This window comes from Berghia stephanieae, unplaced genomic scaffold (assembly GCF_034508935.2).
Source record: "Berghia stephanieae isolate SIO BIC M18660-M18661 unplaced genomic scaffold, UCSD_Bste_1.3 scaffold4, whole genome shotgun sequence".
Classification (NCBI taxonomy): Eukaryota; Metazoa; Mollusca; class Gastropoda; order Nudibranchia; family Aeolidiidae; genus Berghia; species Berghia stephanieae.
Genome location: NW_027625288.1, coordinates 187,217 through 200,521, shown reverse-complemented (window position 1 = coordinate 200,521; position 13,305 = coordinate 187,217). Strand labels below are relative to the sequence as shown.

General features: G+C 37.2%; 1 protein-coding gene across 1 annotated transcript in view; it reads right to left on the bottom strand.

The window, feature by feature from the left end:
- LOC144961758 (transmembrane reductase CYB561D2-like) overlaps positions 1-13,305 on the bottom strand; it is a 32,145-nt gene continuing 18,840 nt past the window's right edge. The window contains exon 6 of the mRNA XM_078894846.1: positions 1-8,016. Within this exon, the coding sequence (XP_078750972.1) occupies positions 8,015-8,016 (2 nt within the window). The 3' untranslated portion in view covers positions 1-8,014. The remainder of the gene's footprint in view (positions 8,017-13,305) is intronic.

The window sequence follows — 13,305 nt, the reverse complement described above, 5'->3', positions numbered from 1 at the left end:
GTGAGACAGATTGCTTGGCACCCTTGGTTAAGACACTAGTCTATCCCAAAGCACCTTTCACTATATCAGAACCAGCAACCTGATCACTGCTGGGTGGACGGGGAGTCAGAATAATCAATCTGAACTTCATCCGGGATTGACCTTGGTGCCTTTGTATGTGAAGCGAGCACTCTATCCACTGAGTTATCAGGATCCTCAATGAAGAATGTATAATTGATGTTGAATATCTCACAAGAAAAAACAAACAAAAAACAAAACCAAAACCAAAAAAAAAAAACAATAAAAGGACCCAGATATTGTTTACGTTACATCAAAGGTCAAGGCCACTCCAATTAATCTCACTCCATGAACGACAAGGGAAGAGAATGAAAGTGAAAACAGCTCGAGGAAGGCAAGTTTGACCTCCTAGCTAGATAGAAGGCACAGCAAGTTTGACCTCCTAGCTAGATAGAAGGCAAATCAAGTTTGACCTCCAAGCTAGATAGAAGGCACAGCAAGTTTGATCTCCTAGCTAGATAGAAGGCACATCAAGTTTGACCTCCTAGCTAGATAGAAGACACATCAAGTTTGACCTCCTAGCTAGATAGAAGGCACAGCAAGTTTGACCTCCTAGATAGAAGACACAGCAAGACTGACCTCCTAGATAGAAGACACAGCATGTTTGACCTCCTAGATAGAAGACACAGCAAGTTTGACCTCCTAGATAGATAGAAGACACAGCATGTTTGACCTCCTAGATAGAAGACACAGCAACACTGACCTCCTAGATAGAAGACACGGCAAGACTGGCTTCCTAGATAGAAGACACATCAAGTTTGACCTCCTAGATAGAAGACACAGCATGTTTAACCTCCTAGCTAGATAGAAGACACAGCATGTTTGACCTCCTAGATAGAAGACACAGCAAGACTGACCTCCTAGATAGATGGAATACACAGACCTCCTGGGTCAATCATGGGAGATTCTCTCCTATCGTTAATTTAATTCATTAACAAATTGCTCACAATTATAAATCTAGGAGATAGACAGTACATAAAAAGGTGATGATGGTGATAATGATGATGATGATAACGATGGGTGGTGATTAAGATGATGCTTGGCATAATATAATCTCGACCTCAATAATAATGTTAAAACCACTATAATCAATACATAAACATATATGTGACCGACTGTGTCAAGCTGGTAATATGTTAAGAGTGTAGTGAATGCCAAAAGATGAATTTCATGCAAAATGACAAAATTATAAAATATTGTGTTTTGTGAATCTGTATTCAATTCTACTCACCAAGACACAAATAATTTATTCCAAGCTTTACGTTTTGATTTTGAATTCAAAATTCAGCATCAATACCACTCTGACCTATCACCTCTACGCTGGGTCACATAATATATCACATAGCGGAAAACTTTTCAAGGCCTACAGATGCATAGTGGACAACTTTTCAAAGTCTACAGATGTATAGTGGACAACTTTTCAAAGTCTACAGATGTATAGCGAACAACGTTTCAAAGTCTACAGATGCATAGTGGACAACTTTTCAAAGTCTACAGATGTATAGCGAACAACGTTTCAAAGTCTACAGATGCATAGTGGACAACGTTTCAAAGTCTACAGATGTATAGCGAACAACGTTTCAAAGTCTACAGATGCATAGTGGACAACTTTTCAAAGTCTACAGATGTATAGCGAACAACGTTTCAAAGTCTACAGATGCATAGTGGACAACTTTTCAAAGTCTACAGATGTATAGTGGACAACTTTTCAAAGTCTACAGATGTATAGCGAACAACGTTTCAAAGTCTACAGATGCATAGTGGACAACTTTTCAAAGTCTACAGATGCATAGTGGACAACTTTTCAAAGTCTACAGATGTATAGCGAACAACGTTTCAAAGTCTACAGATGCATAGTGGACAACTTTTCAAAGTCTACAGATGTATAGTGGACAACGTTTCAAAGTCTACAGATGCATAGTGGACAACTTTTCAAAGTCTACAGATGTATAGCGAACAACGTTTCAAAGTCTACAGATGCATAGTGGACAACTTTTCAAAGTCTACAGATGTATAGCGAACAACGTTTCAAAGTCTACAGATGCATAGTGGACAACTTTTCAAAGTCTACAGATGTATAGTGGACAACTTTTCAAAGTCTACAGATGTATAGTGGACAACTTTTCAAAGTCTACAGATGCATAGCGAACAACGTTTCAAAGTCTACAGATGCATAGTGGACAACTTTTCAAGGCCTACAGATGCATAGTGGACAACGTTTCAAAGTCTACAGATGTATAGCGAACAACGTTTCAAAGTCTACAGATGCATAGCGGACAACTTTTCAAGGCCTACAGATGCATAGTGGACAACTTTTCAAAGTCTACAGATGTATAGCGAACAACGTTTCAAAGTCTACAGATGCATAGCGGACAACTTTTCAAGGCCTACAGATGTTTGTTTGTTTGTTTTTAAGGGTTTTACGGCGCTTGTAACACATTAGTTTATATCAGCGCCAGTAAAAAGGAAGAAAATGGGATAGTCGAAAGTTCTAGAATTACGATTAAAGCAGCCAAGAGAGAGTAAGACAAAGGGGAATTGGGAACTTAATAGGGATCAGATGTAGATTCCAAGAGCATACCATCAATGTACTAAGCTTGAGATCACCTATAAGTCTCATCCGGACACAAGCACAAAATCCAACAAGGAGGAATACACTCAGATGCTTACATCATACATTAAAAATAAATATAATAATACATAACAGAGAGATGATTTACAAGGAAAAAAATATCATCTCTCATTACTCATAAAACAATAACTATGCATTTGACTGTTTCCCTCCCAGCCAGGGCCAGGACAAAACCAAGTAATCTCATTCCAAGACAAAGACAGATAGCATGTTGGAAAACAGATATAAGGGGATAGAAAACACAGTATGTACCTCCCTGCCCGCTATGGGAGCTCAGGATCCCCACCCAGAAGGCCTACAGATGCATAGTTGACAACTTATCAAGGCCTACAGATGCATAGTGCCAACTTTTCAAAGTCTACAGATGCATAGCGGACAACTCTTCACTGTCTGTAGCGGCAACTATTCAAGGAGATAAAACGGTGCAATACAGTCACGGCCCAAAACAGCAACATGATTGGATGATTGTAAAATAGTATCTAGATTGAGGTTTCCTATCCCTTCAATACTCTCTGTATGTTCCATGATTGAATTCAATGCCATACATAACGAGGGACTGCTATGCAGGTGTATACAGACATAACGAGGGGCTGCTATGCAGGTGTATACATACGTAACGAGAGGGTGCTATGCAGGTGTATACATACATATCGAGGGGCTGCTATGCAGGTGTATACATACATAACGAGGGACTGCTATGCAGGTGTAAACATACATAATGATGTTTTGTTTTTGTTTTTGTTTTTAAGGGTTTTACGGCGCTTGCAACACATTTAGGTTATATCAGCGCCAGTAAAAAGGAAGAAAATGGGATAGTAAAAAGTTCTAGAATTACAATTAAAGCACCCAAGAGAAAGGAAGACAAAGGGGAACTGGGAACAAATAGGGATCAGATGCAGATTCCACGAGCAAACCATCAATGTACTTAGTTTGAGATCACCTATAAGTCTCATCCGGACACAAGCACAAAATCCAACAAAGAGGAATACACTCAAATGCTTACATTATACATTAAAAATAACAAACATAATACATAACAGAGAGATGATTTACAAGGAAAAAAATATCATCTCCCAAAACAATAACTATGCATTTGACTGTTTCCCTCCCAGCTAGGACTCAGGCCAGGGCCAGGACAAAACCAAGTAATCTCATTCCAAGACAAAGACAGAAAGCAAATTGGAAAACAGACATAGGGGTATAGAAGACACAGTATGTACCTCCCTGCCCACTATGGAGGTAGGGAACCCCACCCAGACATACATAATGAGGGACTGCTATGCAGGTGTAAACATACATAACGAGGGGCTGCTATGCAGGTGTATACATACATAATGAGTGGCTGCTATGCAGGTGTATACATTCATAACGAGGGGCTGCTATGCAGGTGTATACATACATAACGAGGGGCTGCTATGCAGGTGTATACATATATAATGAGGGGCTGCTATGCAGGTGTTTACATACATAAAGAGGGGCTGCTATGCAGGTGTATACATACATAATGAGGGGCTGCTATGTAGGTGCAAGTCAAAAATAAAAGGTTTAAAATATTTTAAAACCCTTCAAATATTCCATAGAAGCAAAAATTATTTTCAAACCAACACCCAGCCTAAACCAAAACAAGGAATCTCAAATGAAAAATATAAAGGAAAAAGAAATGCATGAAATCTGATAATTAAATCCACAAAGAAAGTGAAACTCTTGCTCTGTCTAGTGGTTTCCACTGTAGACAAGTCAAAGTCAACGTGATACGAAGCTGCCAGTGTTAGAAGTTGTGGACTGTCAAAAGTAATAAACAAAAAATGAATATAACACCTTCAAAGTAGAACTAAATACCAAACAAGGAGTGTTTCAGGCTCAAAAACTTTCTTCAGCCAAAAACAAAAAAGACAATAAATACAAAAAAACACATGACTTAAAAACCAGATCGACAGCAGATCTGGTTTTTAAGTAATGCATCTATGTTTTGTTTTGTTTTTTTTGTTGACTGAAGAATGGTTTTGAGCCTGAAACGTTCTGTGTTTGGTAGTTAGTTCTTTTATGAAGCTGTTTTTAAATTAACTTTTACAGTAAACAAGGAATCTAACAAGATGACTTGACAATTACTTTTATGGTAAAATCCGAATTACAGGGATTTGGTTCTTTTGTTAATAATAAAAATAATAATAAATGACATTTGTATGGCGCCTTACCCTGATTTCAACAGGCTCTAGGCACTTTACACTTAAAATAAAGAAAGAAATACAATGAAAAATAACAACATATCAATTTCAATTTCTTACCTAGCAATTTGACACACATGACAGGAAAAAACATATTTTACAAAATCGAAATCATGAGACAAAAAGGTGGATTTTCAATTTAGATTTGAAAGCTGATAATGAGTCAGCACTTCTAATATTCCGGGGGAGAGCGTTCCAAAATGGGGTGCTGAAAATCCAAATGATTGTTCACAATTTTGTGGGATGTTTTCAGTTTAGATAAGATGAATCGACTGCTATTCAATCTTAGAAATCTACTTTGAAAATAGGGGTGTTTGTTTTGTTTTTATGTTTTTAAGGGTTTTACAGTGCTTGCATCACAGTTCAGTCATTTCAGCACCAGTAAAAAGAAAGAAAATTTTACAGTTAAATAAAAGTTATAGATTTACAATTAAAAGCATCCGAGAAAAAGTAAGACAAAAGGGAATTGGTTTAAAAAGTAGGAAAAAAGGGAATTGGTTTAAAAAGGGAACGGTTGTAGTATTTAGAGAACATGATCAATGTACTTGGTTTGAGATAACCAAAATATCTCATCCAGACACAAACACAGGTCCCCAGTCAGACAAATATACTCAAATGTTTACAAACAAATACATTTATCAATAACAACAAATGTAACAGTAGATAATAAAGAGATGATTTACAAGGGAAAAAATGTCATCTCCCAAAACTATAACTATACATTTCACTGTTTCCCTCCCAGTCAAGGTCTTTGGCCAGGGCTAGGACAAAACCAAGTAATCCCATTCCAAGACTAAAACAGAAAGCAATTCAGAAAACAGATATAAGGGGAAAGAAGGCACAGCGTGACCTCCTGCCCTCCATAGGAGGTCAAAGACCCCACCCAAAATATAGGGATATATAAGGTCTTATAAATATTCAGGGGTATGACTATTTAGTGTTTTATAGATGATGGAACATATTGTATAGATGATGGAACATATTTTATAGATGATGGAACATATTGTATAGATGATGGAACATATTTTATAGATGATGGAACATATTTTATAGATGATGGAACATATTTTATAGATGATGGAACATATTTTATAGATGATGGAACATATTTTATAGATGATGGAACATATTGTATAGATGATGGAACATATTTTATAGATGATGGAACATATTGTATAGATGATGGAACATATTTTATAGATGATGGAACATATTTTATAGATGATGGAACATATTTTATAGATGATGGAACATATTTTATAGATGATGGAACATATTTTATAGATGATGGAACATATTGTATAGATGATGGAACATATTGTGTAGATAATGCGTTTCTCAACAGGTAACCAGTGAAAATTTCCAAAGAGATCAGAAGCAGATGATTTCAATTCAATTTAGAACTATCATCGTTTTGTATGACACTTGTCTTTGAACATGTAGGGCCATGGTTTGAGTCCCACTCTGGGAGGTGAAAAGTTGGTTCTTTCACTCACACTATCTCACAACACTCAGGTGTAAAATGATAATCTGGCTGGTAACAGCTTTGAGAATATTCAGTGGAAATTGCATTTGATAAAAGCTCAATCTTTTATTTTTTTATTCACTAAATTAAAAAAAATAAATGTAACTACATTTCCGCTGAAGTAAAGAATATTATTTTTTAAATAAAAGTCGATGGGCGATCCCTATTCATGAATATTGTAGTTGTCTATTTTTAAAACCAAATTGCAATCCAGGATCAACATGTGCTCATGGCCTGAGCAGAGGAGAAATATTGATAGAAAATAAGCATGCCTCCATATAAGGATATTTCCTTTTAAACTATTAATAGTTCATTATATTGAACAAAAGTTGAAAGAAAAAAGATGACATTATATCAAAATCTTTTTAGTTTATCGTTTACGATGACGCCATTTTGGTTTAACTCGCTTTTACTCTTATATTGCCTAACAGGCATCATGTCCCATCCTACATGATAACTGTTGTTGGTCACGAACCCCTTGTAATGTGCTTGGAGCACATGTAGTGGGTATTGCGATGTATAAATGCCAAAGTATATCTTAAATTTATAGATTTTAGTTTCAATTTTCCAAGCAGGTCATTCACATTGGATTACTGAACTTTGGATAAAAGGTCAACTAATCACTTTTTCAAGTTAAATGACAAAAACATTGTGTGGAAAAAACAAGAGAAATAACTCATTGTAACTATTATATGTTTTCCACTTCAGTACAGATTCCAAGAACTCATGGATTCCAAGAACTCATGGATTCTAAGAACATACAGTTTCCTTATACTCATTTGAATGTCCCAAGTGAATTCCTTATTAATCTTCGCACACAGATTCCTCAAAATTGTTTGCATATAATAAAAAAAAAACAAGATCGAGTTTATTTAGTTTTACACAAAATCTCAACAAAAAATACAAAAATTCGAAAAAAAAAGAACATAATACTTGAAATAATTTGTATCCGGGCCAAAACCCTTCTTCAGCCAATTACTTTTGAGGTCAAAGCATTTTGTCTTGAATATTTTGTTATTTTTGGAAACTGTAATATTTATATTCCTTTTTCTTCATCAACTGTTCCTTTCAGAACCAACAACTTCTAAAAACAAAAACATTTATTCACAAAATTCATTGCACTTTAAATGTCAATAAAACCCAAGTATAAATGTGACCTAACACTTCCAATCGTAATATGTCAAATGATTTCCTGCTGAAAGTTGAATTGCAACCAAGATATGAGACATTCGGTTGTGCCTTTTCTCACACTGCAAAAAAATAAACTGTTCATTTTCTGATCATTTAAAAAAAAATAATGGTAAACTATATTATTTTCAAACATGATATTTCCTGCAATAATACCGTTTGTGTTGGTCAATCACATATGACTTGTATCCCAAACAATCTATCTCTGGCTGTGTTTCTTCATTGCAATTGGAAGGTAAGTGGTTGTGATGTGATCATGACCACAAGAGCCCGCTGGACACACAGGCCATGCAAACGTACATAATACCATGGATATGGCATGACCCAGTTGGATGTAGAAGACCAGTCATACAGAGCCACATCCTGAGTTGATGACAATTAAATGACCTCTAACCGAAAAAATGTGATATCAAAATTGACAAGACAGTCCTATAAGATGTTATTCTCTGGTGAACATATTCTATAATCCAGCAATCTAACCTGATACAAATTAACTGAGTGAGACAAATGTGTAGAATGACAGTCCTATACACATGTCTTCACATCATCTAGTGATTGACATAATTTGAATGACCAGCCTATACACATTCTTCAATTCATCTGAGTTGTGACATAATGGTAGAATGACTAGTCCTATACACATTCTTCACATTCATCTGAGTTGATGACATAATGTGTAGAATGACAGGTCTATACAGATGTCTTCACATCATCTGAGTATGATGACATAGTGGTAGAATGACCAGGTCCTATACACAATGTCTTCACATTCATCTGAGTTGAACATAATTGGTAGAATGAGCAGGTCCTATACACATGTCTTCACATTCATCTGAGTTGATGACATAATGTGGTAGAATGACCAGGTCCTATACACGATGTCTTCACTTCATCTGAGTTGATGACATATGTGTAATGCTCTATACACAGTCTACATCATCTGATTGATGACATAATGTGGTAGAATGACAGGTCCTATACACGATGTTTCACATTCATCTGAGTTGATGACATAATGTGGTAGAATGACCAGGTCCTATACACGAGTCTCACATTCACGATGATGACATATGTGAATACAGTCCTATACACATCTTCACTCATACTGAGTTGATGACATAATGTGGTAGAATGACAGGTCCTATACACGATGTCTTCACATTCATCTGAGTTGATGACATAATGTGGTAGAATGAGCCAGGTCCTATACACGATGTCTTCACATTCATCTGAGTTGATGACATAATGTGGTAGAATGACCAGGCTATACACATGTCTTCACATTCATCTGAGTTGATGACATAATGTGGTAGAATGACAGTCCTATACACGATGTCTTCACATTCATCTGAGTTGATGACATAAGTGTAGAATGACCAGGTCCTATACACATGTCTCACATTCATCTGAGTTGATGACATAATGTGGTAGAATGACCAGGTCCTATACACAATGTCTTCACATTCATCTGAGTTGATGACATAATGTGGTAGAATGACCAGTCCTATACACAGTCTTCACATTCATCTGAGTTGAGGACATAATGTGGTAGAATGACCAGGTCCTATACACGATGTCTTCACATTCATCTGATTGATGACATAATGTGGTAGAATGACCAGGTCCTATACACATGTCTTCACATTCATCTGAGTGATGACATAATGTGGTAGAATGACCAGGTCCTATACACATGTCTTCACATTCATCTGAGTTGATGACATAATGTGGTAGAATGACAGGTCTATACACGATGTCTTCACATTCATCTGAGTTGATGACATAATGTGGTAGAATGAACCATTTTCCTTCACGATGTTTGACATATTAGATGAATGCTATAAGTGTTAAATCAGGTTTCCTATACACGATGTCTTCACATTCATCTGAGTTGATGACATAATGTGGTAGAATGACCAGGTCCTATACACGATGTCTTCACATTCATCTGAGTTGATGACATAATGTGGTAGAATGAGCAGGTCCTATACACGATGTCTTCACACATTCATCTGAGTTGATGACATAACGTGGTAGAATGACCAGGTCCTATACACGCCTTCACTTCATCTGAGTTGATGACATAATGTGGTGAGAATGACCAGGTCCTATACACATGTCTTCACATTCATCTGAGTTGATGACATAATGGTAGAAGACAGGTCCTACACGATGTCTTCACATTCATCTGAGTTGATGACATAATGTGGTAGAATGACAGGTCCTATACACGATGTCTTCACATTCATCTGAGTTGATGACATAATGTGGTAGAATGACCAGGTCCTATACACGATGTCTTCACATTCATCTGAGTTGAGACATAATGTGGTAGAATGACCAGTCCTATACACGATGTCTTCACATTCATCTGAGTTGATGACATAATGTGGTAGAATGACCAGGTCCTATACACATGTCTTCACATTCATCTGAGTTGATGACATAATGTGGTAGAATGACCAGTCCTATACACGATGTCTTCACATTCATCTGAGTTGATGACATAATGTGGTAGAATGAAGGTCCTATACACGATGTCTTCACATTCATCTGAGTTTGAGACATAATGTGGTAGAATGACAGTCCTATACACGATGTCTTCACATTCATCTGAGTTGATAGACATAATGTGGTAGAATGACCAGGTCCTTACACAATGCTTCAATTCATCTGAGTTGATGACATAATGTGGTAGAATGACCAGGTCCTATACACATGTCTTCACATTCATCGAGTTGATGACATAATGTGGTAGAATGACAGGTCCTATACACGATGTCTTCACATTCATCTGAGTTGATGACATAATGTGGTAGAATAGCAGGTCCTATACACGATGTCTTCCACATTCATCTGAGTTGATGACATAATGTGGTAGAATGACAGGTCCTATACACGATGTCTTCACATTCATCTGAGTTGATGACATAATGTGGTAGAATGACCAGTCCTATACACATGTCTTCACATTCATCTGAGTTGATGACATAATGTGGTAGAATGACCAGTCCTATACACGATGTCTTCACATTCATCTGAGTTGATGACATAATGTGGTAGAATGACCAGGTCCTAACACGATGTCTTCACATTCATCTGAGTTGATGACATAAGTGTGGTAGAATGACCAGGTCCTATACACGATGTCTTCACATTCATCTGAGTTGATGACATAATGTGGTAGAATGACAAGGCCTATACACAATGTCTTCACATTCATCTGAGTTGATGACGACATAATGTGGTAGAATGACCATGTCCTATACACGATGTCTTCATACATTCATCTGAGTTGATGACATAAGTGGTAGAATGACCGGTCCTATACACATGTCTTCACATTCATCTGAGTTGATGACATAATGTGGTAGAATGACCAGGTCCTATACACGATGTCTTCACATTCATCTGAGTTGATGACATAATGTAGTAGAATGCCAGGTCCTATACACGATGTCTTCACACATTCATCTGAGTTGATGATGACATAATGTGGTAGAATGACCAGGTGCTATACACGATGTCTTCACATTCATTTTGAGTTGTGATGACATAATGTGGTAGAATGACCAGGTCCTATACACAATGCCTTCACATTCATCTGAGTTGATGACATAATGTGGTAGAATGACCATGTCCTATACACAATTCCTTCACATTCATCTGAGTTGATGACATAATGTGGTAGAATGACCAGGTCCTATACACATGTCTTCACATTCATCTGAGTTGATGACATAATGTGGAGAATGACCAGGTCCTATACACGATGTCTTCACATTCATCTGAGTTGAGACATAATGTGGTAGAATGACCAGTCCTATACACGATGTCTTCACATTCATCTGAGTTGAGGACATAATGTGGTAGAATGACCAGGTCCTAAACACAATGTCTTCACATTCATCTGAGTTGATGATGACATAATGTGGTAGAATGACCATGTCCTATACACGATGTCTTCACATTCATCTGAGTTGATGATGACATAATGTGGTAGAATGAGCAGGTCCTATACACGATGTCTTCACACATTCATCTGAGTTGATGATGACATAACGTGGTAGAATGACCAGGTCCTCTAAACAATGCCTTCACATTCATCTGAGTTGATGACATAATGTGGTAGAATGACCAGGTCCTATACACAATGTCTTCACATTCATCTGAGTTGATGACATAATGTGGTAGAATGACCAGGTCCTTACACGATGTCTTCACTTTCATCTGAGTTGATGACATAATGTGGTAGAATGAGCAGGTCCTATACACGATGTCTTCACACATTCATCTGAGTTGATGACATAATGTGGTAGAATGAGCAGGTCCTATACACGATGTCTTCACATTCATCTGAGTTGATGACATAATGTGGTAGAATGACCAGGTCCTATCACACATGTTTCACATTCATCTGAGTTGATGACATAATATGGTAGAATGAGCAGGTCTATACACGATGTCTTCACACATTCATCTGAGTTGATGACATAATGTGGTAGAATGACCAGGTCCTATACACGATGTCTTCACATTCATCTGAGTGTGAGACATATGTGGTAGAATGAGCCAGGTCCTATACACGATGTCTTCACATTCATCTGAGTTGATGACATAATGTGGTAGAATGACCAGGCCTAAACACAATGTCTTCACATTCATCTGAGTTGATGATGACATAACGTGGTAGAATGACCAGGTCCTATACACAATGACTTCACATTCATCTGAGTTGATGACATAATGTGGCAGAATGACCAGTCCCTATACACAATGTCTTCACATTCATCTGAGTTGATGACATAATGTGGTAGAATGACCAGGTCCTTACACGATGTCTTCACATTCATCTGAGCTGACGACATAATGTGGTAGAATGACCATGTCCTATACACGATGTCTTCATATTCATCTGAGTTGATGACATAATGTGGTAGAATGAGCAGGTCCTATACACGATGTCTTCACATTCATCTGAGTTGATGACATAATGTGGTAAAATGACCAGGTCCTATACACGATGTCTTCACATTCATCTGAGCTGATGACATAATGTGGTAGAATGACCAGGTCCTATACACGATGTTTTCACATTCATCTGAGCTGACGACATAATGTGGTAGAATGACCAGGTCCTATACACGATGTCTTCACATTAATCTGAGTTGATGACATAATGTGGTAGAATGACCAGGTCCTTACAAGATGTTTTCACATTCATCTGAGTTGATGACATAATGTGGTAGAATGACCAGGTCCTATACACGATGTCTTCACACATTCATCTGAGTTGATGACATAATGTGGTAGAATGACCAGGTCCTATACACGATGTCTTCACACATTCACTCGAGTTGATGACATAATGTGGTAGAATGACCTATACACTAAGTCTTCACTATTCATCTGATAGTTGATGATGACATAATGTGGTAGAATGACCAGGTCCTATACACGATGTCTTCACATTCATCTGAGTTGATGACATAACTTGGTAGAATGACCATGTCCTATACACGATGTCTTCACATTCATCTGAGTTGATGACATAACTTGGTAGAATGACCAGGTCCTATACACGATGTCTTCACACTGACTAGATTTATCATGCCTGGTACCCGACTGGGAGATCAAATCAAGGTTGAAAAGAAGAAGATAGGAGAAACTCATTAGAA